General features: G+C 37.4%; 1 protein-coding gene across 1 annotated transcript in view; it reads left to right on the forward strand.

The window, feature by feature from the left end:
• Window positions 1-3,190: 3,190 nt before the first annotated feature.
• PKN2 (protein kinase N2) overlaps window positions 3,191-12,027 on the forward strand; it is a 154,866-nt gene continuing 146,029 nt past the window's right edge. The window contains exon 1 of the mRNA XM_080652235.1: window positions 3,191-3,610. Coding sequence (XP_080508361.1) covers window positions 3,563-3,610 — 48 coding nt within the window. The 5' untranslated portion in view covers window positions 3,191-3,562. The remainder of the gene's footprint in view (window positions 3,611-12,027) is intronic.

Genomic DNA, 12,027 nt, shown 5'->3' on the forward strand with positions numbered 1-12,027 from the left:
CTTCTTCTCAAAATTATCCTCATAGAGCACACAAAGGGACACTACCTACAAGGGATTTCTTAAATAAGAAAAGAGTGATCAAATAGTTCTGATTCTGTCTCCCTGAGTTTGGCCTCTCCTTTGGTAGTCTGTGACTTTATCACTGCTATTTCACTTAGGAGTATGGCGTTACTCTTTTTTTAACACTAACATCAAAACAACAACACCAAAAATTATCTTCCTTCGATACTCCAAAAATGCTTTTGGGATAAGCTAAAATTGGAAAAAACAACAACACTCACTTTACTAATATTAAGGAAGGAAAAAAAGGGAAATAAAAAAAAGCAAGGCAATAAAAACAGTTTGGTTCACAAAGTAAAATTTTTGGCCCTTTCCCTATTTATATAGTTCTTATCATCTAAATATCTGAAAGTCTGTTTCTCACCAATAACACAGAAAACAAAAATAATGAAATCCAACTCTACTAGGATTTTTCCTATAATATTTTTCATTTTAAAATGAAAAATACAAGATAACATTATCAAATTTTTGTTAATTGAAACTATTTCTATATGTTTGGTAATTTCTAATTCTTAAAGACCTTTAAAATCGCTATGAAAAAAGTTTAAAGGTGCCTGCATAACTAGTGATACAATCCAGATATATTTGAGGTCTTTAACTTCTCATATGGATCTGTGTAAAAAAACCTTTCATCTGTTTTATTGGTAATATAAATTAGAACATAACTTCAGCTGAACTACACTTAGGATTCCCTAAAAACACTTGCAAATAGGGACTGAATACAACTCGTCTGAATCAACACGATATGAGTTTCCATGAAAACTTTTTCAAGTGTGCTTCATTCTGATATGTTCCACGTACTATTACTTCCCCTTACCTTGGCCCTGAACAGAGACTATGAGATGAGTAGTAGTTTTTAGCTTAAATTAAACTAATTACTGCTTAAACCATTACATTTTCCAAATTATCAATCAGTTTTCATTTTGTCTTGGTCTCCCTTTTGTATTATACTACTTTTCCCAGCATAACTGATCTCAGAAATAATTCCTGTAACTTTAAAAACTTTTATTTTTGTTGTTTACATTTACATGTGATATATACAATTAAAATTATTATCAATACTTGTTTTAGCACTAGAAATAAGTAAAATTTGAAGCGTTTTTCTATGGTAAAAAAATTTTAGGGGTATATAATGCTTTGAGTTCCATTTAAATGAGGATTCTATTTTAAAGTACTTATAGCGGCATGGTCTAGGACAGATTAAAAGAAACACAGGACTGGCAATTAGATTTAGGTTCTAGGCTCCATTTCTGCCACTAAATTGCCATGCTCCTAATTAGCTAAGCAAATTACGCTTTTTTCCCCCCTACTTATAAGAATTAGGCTAAAACTCCATGGTGCTAAAAACGTGAATGTTTTCTGTATTGTATCTAAATTTATTTTTAAAAAGAATACCCATTGACTGTATTTCTCAGTCCTTTACATAGGTCATTTTAAATTCCATCATTGTTAAGCACCTACTATGTGCATGCCAGCAATATTAAATCAATTCTGGAATAAGGCAAGGCAAAAAATAAGCAAAATACATTTGCATGCATTTAATGCCACTGAATTGTACACTTATAATTGTTAAGATGGTAAGTTTTGTTATGTATATTTTATCACATGCAGTGCTCCCCTAACATTTCATTCCTACCATTTAAAATTGCATTATTGAAACAGATTGGTTTGGACATCAGTCTGTTTCTCTAAAGGACTCAACCACTCCAGGGACAAGAACTCTTTTGTAATCCTAGCTGTTAACTCCAGGGCCTTAGAACACTCACTGTCTGGCCCTTAGTTACCAGGGAGGACATTTATAATCTGGCTTTTCCAAGAGTTGTTACTTCATATATTTTAATTACTATTTTCAACCAAGGCAATGCATTAAACATATAAATAGCTGTAAACTTTTGAAATACACACCAGAAAAATTCTTTTTCACATGTCATGAGTTGGAGTTCAGAAAATCTGGTCACAGAAGTCTAGACCTTCGACAAATGTTTGTCAAATTAATGCATGAGACTTGAGAAGACAAAAAGATAAGCATTAAGTCCCAGCATCAGTCCAACAGATCTTACACAGAGTGTAAGACAAGTACATAATGGTATACATACTTCTTAAGAAGTATGCCAACTAAGTCATTATTGAAGTAGCTATCTAACGAATCCCTATCACTTTTTCCAAGTAGCTTTTAACAAAGCCATTGTATTTCAGCCTCAGATAATCTAAAGGTAGGCAGTTGCCTAGAATAATATCTATTCAGTGCTCAGACAAAACAAAAGCTACCTGCTGGAGACTTTATTGGCATTCCTAAATACTATAGTCATTTTTTTAAAACCGAAATTTACACTATTTAGCTATATGTCACTAACAGGCTAGCTTGGATGTTTACTACACCAAGGAGAGTTGGCTTTTTCCCATTCCTGGCTTTTATCCCGCCCCGCCTCCTTCAGTTTAACTTCAGTTAAAAACAGTTCAAGAAGCCAGCTAACTAAATCCTAAATTCTGTGGAGTTCCACCGACAAAACCATAATTCAGCGCTTGGGAAAAGATCTCTCTCAAAAAGACTGCGTGTTAAAAGTTGCCAGATATCGCGAGCTGCTATGTTTCTTAAGAAGTGCAGACCACACCCCAGTTGAGCCCTGTGCACCTTACTGGTCTAAAGGCGGGAGGGGGAGGGGGCAAAAAAGCATGATTAATAGCTGGGGTGGATGGGGGGCAGGGGTATAATCTATTCAGTTTGAGTTCCGAAACTCTTCGGATTGTGGAAGTTAGAAAGAGGACCGTTTACGTTAGGCGTAACCTTCAGCAAGAAACGAGAAAGTCGGCTGGGGAGAAAGCAAACAAAATAGAGCGAGGAGGCTCCGAGCTCTGGCGTTCCCCATGGGGGCCGTTGAACGAAGCAAGAGCACGGGCGCGTTTTCTTCTTCCTCTTCCCGCCGCCCGAGACGCGAGCCCAGCGCTCTCCTCTCATTCTCACCCCGTCCGGGTCCACAGGCAGCCCCCCACTCAGGTCGAAGCCGCTCCGCCCCACTCAGGGTCCCCTCCGCCCCACCTTTCCCGCCAGGCGCGAAGCAGCGACCCAGGCCGTCACGTGTCCTGGCAGCCGCCAAGTGAGGCCGCTTTTGCGACGCAGTGACAGCTAAATGGTGCGACAGGAGGAGCATACAGCCGCGGCCGCTGCGCCCCACAACGAGAGGCTAGAGGCGGCTCCAGGCGTCGCCCAGAGGGAGCGACTGGGCGGACGGAGTCGGCGCGGGAGGGCGGCGGCGGCGGCGGCGGCGGCGGCGGCGGCGAGGGGGAGCCCGCTATGAGTGCCCTCGCTCCCCGCCGCTCTCCATGAACCGGGCGAAATAAGCCGCGCCGCCAGCAGGGGCTGCGCCTCCATGAGTCCCTAAGTTTTTTTTGTGTGTGTTTTCCCTTTCTCTCTCCGCTCCTCACCCCCCTCCCCGGTCCCGTCCCGCCTTCTCCCTTCGCGAGCGGCGGTCGCGTCCAGGTGCGGAGTCCAGAGCGGAGTGCAATGGCGTCCAACCCCGAACTGGGGGAGATCCTGCTCACGGAGCTCCAGGTAAGGGCCGCGGCCCGGATGCGGGGCGCTGGCGGGGAGCAGAGGGGGAAACCTGGGTCGGGGGCCCATGGAAACCCTGCGGCCGCCGCGCCCCTAGCCCGCTAAGTGCGGGAACTTGGGGATGTCTCTCGGGAGCCGCTTCCTTCGGGAGCCGGACCCTCCCCCGCCCAGTGGCCGGTTCGCCACTGCTTTAATCACCTACCAGAGGGACCCCATCTCTGCCTGCGGCCGCAGTCCGCTTTCTCCCGGCCCCGGGCGGCCCGCTCCCCGCCCCCTCCCGGGTGTCAGAGCGGTGGGCTGCCGCCCCGCCGCCCCCTCTCTCCGCCGCTCGGCCCCGCCCCGCCTGCGCCCGAACTCCGCTGCTCTAACTCCTTTGAATGACTCCCAAGCTGTTTTCTCGTCCCTCCCCTTCCCCTCAGACTTCGCACAAAGAGCGCCCCCATAACTTCCAGCCCCCAGACAACTTCGTGTGTGTGTGTGGTTTTTTTTTAAAACGTGTCTTACTGAAGGCTGACTTTACTTCACCAACCTCTTCAGGTGACTGTATTTCTTTTCTCTAATTCGGGGGCTACCTTTTTTTCTTTCTATTTTTACTAAGTGATATATGGGATCCCCCTTCTCAGCGACTCCGTGCTCAGATTCGGAAGCTTAGATGCTTTTCAGACTTTCATTTTCCCTCCCGTTTGAACACCAGAAAAAAAGCTACAGAAGTTGTTTACAAATGAGAAAGCAGTCGACTAAGGGAAAATGCTAAGGCACTGCATGCCTGCAGGAGATGAGAACAAATTGGGTCCCTTAATTAAGTCCATGTCCAGTAGCAATATTATTGTTTCCTATTTCCAGCTAAATATTTGATCCATGTAGGCACAGTTTTTGTTTTCAGGTCTCTACACTACCCTGTTGGATTTAGTTTTCATTACTTTGGAGTTTTCCAGAGATGTTTACATCTGGATTAAAATTTCATGCCTGTTTTTTGACTTAAACTTATTTGGATTTGTTTAAATATAGTCTATAGATTTCTAAGAGAAGAAAAAGATGATATATTTATTTAGTGCGTTGAACAGTTAAGACTGAGTTTAGACACTGAAGGATTGATTCTTGATGTCAAAATTATTGCAACCGCTTCTAAATTTTTTTTGCCTTTCAAGTGTATTTTTCAATAGATCTCTGCATAAGCAAGGTGTAAGTGCAAGATGTAAGTTTGAAAGTATTATTATAATACTTGGTATTTCCTCCACAGAAATAGAGATTTCAGCAAGATATACCAATGAACTGTTGCAAACTTGGAATCCTCTGGAAATGCAAAGCTGAATTTCGTATAATTGAATATGTTGCTATATAGTATATTAATTATTCTTAGCCTTTTATAAGGAGGTCATACAGCATACCACATTTGCGAAATGAATGAAATTTATTGTTTTATTAATTTATATGAGCTTTTAAAATGAAGTTTGTTTGAGGCACAATCGGAAATGCATTCCATTGCCTAATCTTGAAATATGAATAGGTTCCTATTCAGGAAAAAAAAACAACAACATGAAAATGACAGGAGCATTTTTCTTTGAATGGAGTGGCTTCAGAATTATATAATATTTGGCATCCTAATTGGTATTTTATAGACGTTGGCATGAAAGACACTGGGCCTGAAAACATTTTTATGTGTATTAAAATATAACGTTTGGGAACTTTTAATAATATCAGTTTTGACAATAACAAGGAAGCAAGTTAGAGAAATAAGAAATTTTAAATATGACTGTTTTAAAATGGGACCAAAGTAAGAAAACATCTAAAGTTAGACTTTAGTTTAAATAAACTAAAATGTAACCCAGAAAAAAAATAGTTTTTATTAAGTGTTACCTTACAAGTTGTCATATATACCCAGGGCATTTTTCTTAGTGTATTTCACTCTCATTTCTAATGCATTTGAACTGTATCATGTTTATTAAAATAACTGAGATTAATTATATCAGCACTTAAGATAAATGGTGATAAAATTTGTCTCACCGGGCACTTCCATCTATTCAAACATTTTATTTCATCAGGTCAAGAAACTAGTCTACAGTAACTAAATATTTATCAAACTTGCTAGTAGAACCAATTTTTTTAAACACTTCTAAGTTTGAATTTATTTAAATTAAAAGGTCATTTAGTATGAAGATCTTAATGCTTCTCTGCCAAGCTATTTTAAGTATTTAAATGGTAATTTATGTCCTAAGTTTGAAGATTTATGTTTAGTAGTTAAAAACTGCTACTTTGCCATATCTTGTCTCAGGAATTCTTGTTTCACTCTGAAAGTTACATGTTACCTACTTTTAATGAAATTGATGTTTATTTTGAAACATTATGTATTTAACATTTTCAAATTATTTTTCAAATTATATTGCAGAATTTGCAATAGTTTAGTACTTGAACTGGAGTTGGATTATTGATAACCTTTGGTTGTAGGAAGACAAAGGAAATCTAAAACCACAGTACTTTGTCTTGTTAATTACTATAATATTTCTATGTAATAATGTTTACACACAAACTTTGATGGCTAGAGACTTCAAAGTGTAAGGAAGAACATTTATTTGCTGTAGTAAAAATTAAAATAGGCTATTTAGAAATATAAAATTAATTGAAAATTTCTTTTCTTTTTTAAATTTGAAATGTAGTAGGAAACTTAATGAGATAGTTTTGTGAGGCCAAAGAAGTTAAAGTTTATTTTCAAGGAAACTGGATAAATGAAAACTATATAAAGAATCTCAAAATGAAAATGTTGGCAAATTTTATAGAATTCAGACCCAAATATTAACATACTAATAAAGTTACCTTGTCAATTAATGGAGATTCATCTCCATCAAAATGCCTGATAAAGTGCTGGGAATCTGAAGTTCCATTCTCAGCAGAATTTATTTAGTAGAGGTGACTTGCTCAAGTGGAGGTTGAAGTAGTTAGCCTTAAATTATAGAGATTCATTTAAATAAACATTTATTGAGTACCTACTAAAGCCATGTTGAAGGATATAAAAATGACAAGATATGGTTTTTACTTTATAGAAGAGAGTAAAACAGTAACATTTATTGATTATTTGCTGTATGTCAGACATTGTACTTGGTATCCTATAATCCAGTACACCTTATTCTTTTTTTTTTTTTTTTAATTTTTTTTTTTTAAATATATTTTATTGATTTTTTACAGAGAGGAAGGGAGAGGGATAGAGAGTTAGAAACATCGATGAGAGAGAAACATCGATCAGCTGCCTCTTGCACACCCCCTACTGGGGATGTGCCCGCAACCAAGGTACATGCCCTTGACCGGAATCGAACCTGGGACCCTTGAGTCCGCAGGCCGACGCTCTATCCACTGAGCCAAACCGGTTTTGGCCAGTACACCTTATTCTTTACAATAATAGTTCAGTAAGGTGGGTGGGTATTTCTATTTTACGGATCAAGAAATTAAGTTCAGGGATGCTCCACAGTTGCATTGTAACACTGAGTTTGAATTCAGATCTATATGTTTGCCCACTACACTATTCTTTAAGCTGCCACAGTTCTGTGGGTCCATAAATGTTTTGCATTCCAATGTGGTAGATGTGTAAACTTTGTAAAAATTGGCCAAACATGTAATTAACCAGAGTTAACTTTAGTATAAACTTCAGACTACTTGTTAGACACCTCTATAACAAGGGAAAATGATTTTCACATTCTGTTTGGTAGTCTGTAATTTGACAGTGCTTTATTATGGTGAATAGGTGTCATGTTCTACAAGGAATAACAGTACCAATAAGTTTTTGCAGGTTTTTTTCACTTAAAAATTATTGATTCTGATGAAAGTTGTTAAATGTTTGCCTAAAACCTTCTAAAGATTTTACATTTCTCTGTAGACTATCCATTAGATACAAGTAGCTTTAAAAATTTAAGCTTATGTATAGCCAAGCTATGTGTTTGCATTTAGTAGATACTCAGTACATTGATGAGAAGACACCAGTTTTCACCTAGGATGAGAAATGTCTTGACTGTTCTAAGAGAACTTGATTATAATCATTGACATAAGAAATTACTTTGTTGTTGTTTTTTTCAATTTACATTTCTAATCTTTTGTCTCAAAAAATACTCCCTTGACAAGTTCAAAAGGGATTTATGCTCTAGTTATATTACATCTACATACAGCATATTGCTATTTTATCCTTTGATGGGAAATTGGGAGGTGGCATATAACTTTTGCCGTGATGCTGGAAAGGACTCTGTGTTGGGCGGATTGAAATTTCCAGGTGTGTTGTTGGGAATGTAGGCAGGATGGGTAAGATAGACTTCACAATTTTTTCAAGTTATAAAAGTGATGCATGTTCATTGTAGAAAATTTGGAAAATGTAGGAAGCACACACAAAAAAATGTGCTCATAGTTCTCACTCAGAGATAACTGACAAACTTTTCCAACTTATAAGCCCCATAATTGAGTCTGTTTCCCCCTTTCCTTTTTTATTGAGATATATTTAATATACTAAGTTGTTTAATTTTAAAATGTTCAACATATTGATTTGATTTTTTCCTCCCTTTATCTCATTTTACTTACTAGAATTTTAAAAGAGAAATGAGGTTCACAGAGTTTTAAGATATGAATAGCTATAGGTTGAAATATTTTTTTGCCACTAGTTATAGATAAGCAGATCTAAGTAGCTTTGTTGACTTTTTTTAATCTCAAAATGTTTTGATTGTGAGTCAGTACTTTGAGATACAGTTAAGAAGAAAAACAAGTGGTGAGTACAGTGTGGACTTAGTAATAGACAATGATACATAGCATAGACTCTGAACAATAAATTAGTATGATATGGTTTTCAGCTTAGATTTGATTCTTGCTACTCTTAAAGAAATCTGCATACTTTATTAAATAAGGCATATCTTTAAATAAATTTCTCAATTTTTTATTGCCTACTTAGGTAAACATCTCTGCTGAAACTAGTGTTATAAAGTGATGACTCTAAAATGGATCATGTTTTTCTGTCGTTTCTAATTAGTGTAATAGATACTAGTTGTAGTCTCCTACAACTCCCTACTATTCCTATTTAATCAATGTTTAAATAAAGATAGGTAGGCGCACCTTGTAGGCATTCTCTGTTTATTCCAGGGCTTTGCATCTGATTCCTTGAGTTTTCCTTTTCTGCTTTTCAAATTTGGCAACAATTAATTTTCATGCCTTTTATCAGTTTATTCCTATGTGTTATACTTTCAAAGAAATGGGAAGAGTGGAGTAGTTTATAGAAGTGAAAATAATGTTGCTTCCAGAAGCATAAATGATATTTGAATAGAATAGTTAATTCTGCATCATTTCCAAGGCAAATGTGTTGTGTTGAACAATTGTCAAATGTCTATTCAATTTCAAAAACCAATTTTATTCTAATTAGAGTATGAAAAAATCATATGACATTTAATATTAACTTTTGATATACAGCAGAGTTCAAACTTGGCAGCAAAGTTAGAAAATTAAAAACTAGTTAAAAGCTTTAAAAGATACTTAAAATTTTAAATAGGAAAAACATACTAATGAAAAAATAACTTCTAATATCTTAGAAAAGCAGAATAGAGAGTATTTATTTTGACACACTCAGTTTCTCTTATTTTTATCTAATGAAACCTTACTTGGAACTAGCTGTATTGTCACATTCAGTTTTTCACAATCAAACAAAAAATTTGTGTAACATTATGTACATAAATATTGTCTGTTAAAAATAAAGAACAGAAAAGCCTAGGAGGAGTGTATTTGATGATAATAAATACCTTAGATTGGAAGGTAAATATTAGTGTTATATTATGAAGATAAATTGATACACAAGAATTACTTCATATATACCATTACTGGGATTTATCTATTTTAGAAACTTGGCAGTGATTACTTTTTTCTAATTGATTAAGCTTTATTGTCCTGGCTTACAAAGACCTTAATTTATTGGAAAGTTGTTATGGAGGCAGCATTTGGAATTTATTTTAGATATAGAAGACAAATTTACCACCCAATACATGTGAAGAATAACATATCTTTATACATTAATCATATTGTTTTCCCTTTCCTATAATCTTTAGCTTAGTAAATATCTACAGAAGTGCTTGTTATGCCTGTTCCAGAATTTTTACTGAACAAATTTCATAACATTTTTGGAATTTTTTTCTTTTATTAAACCTTAGGTACACTGCATTGGATTAATCATTATCTATCATTATAATGAGCACCCATGGACATCCATTCCCCATCTCCCCCCAAAAGCTAGGAACTTAACCTACGTATGGTTTTTCTCCTTTTCATCTCCCTTTGTCAACCTTTCGTCAACCAAGCTTATCATCATCTTAAATTTTATGTTCATTGTCTTGCTGCCTCATAGGGTAGGTGAATGCCCAACTATAGGAGATGATGTCTAGCTCCCAATGTGGTTGAGCCAATTTATATTCATAGTAGAGGCCTGGTGCACAAAATTTGTTCACTGGGGGTGTGTTTGGGCCGGGGGGGGGGGGGGATGCTGTGTGTGTGTGTGTGTGTGTCCCTCAGCCTGGCCTGCGCCCTCTTGCAATCTGGGATCCCTTGCTCTTTACCGCTCGCCTGCTCACTCCTTACCGCTCGGTTTGCTGCTCCTTAGCAGCAGGCTCCTTACTGCTCAGCTCACTGCTCCTTAGTGCTGCCATGGGGGTGGAAGAGGCTCCCGTCACTGCCACTGAACTCACCAACTGTGAGCCTGGCTTCTGGCTGAGCGGCCGCTCCCCCTGTGGGAGCGCACTGACCACTAGGGGGCAGCTCCTGCATTGAGCGTCTGCCCCTGGTGGTCAGTGTGCATCATAGTGACCAGTCATTCTGGTCATTCTGTTGTATCGGTCGCTTAAACTTTTATTACATAGATATTATATAGACTAGAAGCCCAGCACGCGATTCGCGTGGCACTGCCCACCCTTGAGTCACCGGTCTGGCCCTGCCTCCCTCTCCGGCCCTTGAAGCAGCGCAGCCGCTGTTGATCAGGCCCTCCCCCAGCGCAGGAGCGCAGAGGCCCCTGCCGCCCCACCCCCGACGCTGCACACGCAACCTCCTCCTGTCCGGCTGACCCATTATGGCATCCTGGTTAATTATCATATTTCTCTATTTTATATACATATATATATAGATCAGCAATATATGTGATAAAAAGATCCGTATCCAATCTTCGACATCTGATACTATGCTTTAATTTTTACAAATCAGAAGAGTGTAATATGCTCTATCATTGTGGTCTTGATTTGCATTTTCCTGATCACTGATGTAGAACATTTCTTTTTATATTTACTGACCTTTTTGTTTTCAGTTAAATTCCTATTCATGTCTCTTGCTGATATTTCTGTTTTTCTCGTTGATTTTTAAGCATTCTTTATATTCATGTTAATCTTTTGTGTATATTTTGACTGCCTTTTCTCAGTTTGTAACTTGTCTTCACTTTTTTTAGGGAGTTTTTGGGAGGGGCAGTTTTACTTACTATTTTTCCTTTTTTTTTTTTTTTTAAATACATTTCAGAGAGGAAGGGAGAAGGAGAGAGAGATGGAAACATCAATGATGAGAGAGAATTGTTGATTGGGCTGCCTCCTTCATGGCCACACTGGGGATCAAGCCCACAACCCAGGCATGTGCCCTGACCAGGAATCAAACTGTGACCTTCTGGTTCAGAGGTTGAAGCTCAACCACTGAGCCATCCCGGTCAGGTGGGAGGGACAGTTTTAAATGTTTTACCTTTATGGCAAATACTCAGAATCATTTACATCATTGTGATCAGCAAGCCTGCACTTAACATCTATTTTAGATTTGGTATAGAAAGGGTAAAGTTACTGAGTTTATGATCTGCAGATTCAGTTATCCAAATGAACAATCATAGAAAGTTGTATAAAATATTGCATCACTTAACACATACTAAACACTCAATGTTAATTGACTCAAAGAATGAATTTAGAAGCAAAGAAATTGTTAAAATTCCATATGTGTAAGTAGTTCATCAATTGCTCATTTTTCCTTTTCCAAATCTGTTCCTTGAAAAATACTTTTTATTTATTTTAATATTTTATTCTTTTATTTGAAGGGCATTATATTCCAAGTATAGAATTATATGTGAATTGGTTATTCTGATAATTTGCATAGCTTGTCAATAAAGTGCTGGAGTTGGTCAGATTTAATATTGGTTATAAACCAGAAATTACTATTCTCTTGCTGAATTTACTGATATTGACAAACCTGGAATCCTAAATGGAGTTTTTGTCATTGCTGTGCTTTCTACATGAAAAAAAAAATTTTTTTAATTTTAGTCAGATTTGTTCATCTTTTCTTTTATTGTATTTGCTGTTTAAGAAGTTGTTCCTTACTCTGGGATAGTCACCAAATTTTCTACTGTTTTGAAGGTTTTTGTTTGTTTTTACATATAAGTCAATACATTTGAA

The sequence above is a fragment of the Plecotus auritus genome, assembly GCF_963455305.1.
Source record: "Plecotus auritus genome assembly, chromosome: 2".
NCBI lineage: Eukaryota > Metazoa > Chordata > Mammalia > Chiroptera > Vespertilionidae > Plecotus > Plecotus auritus.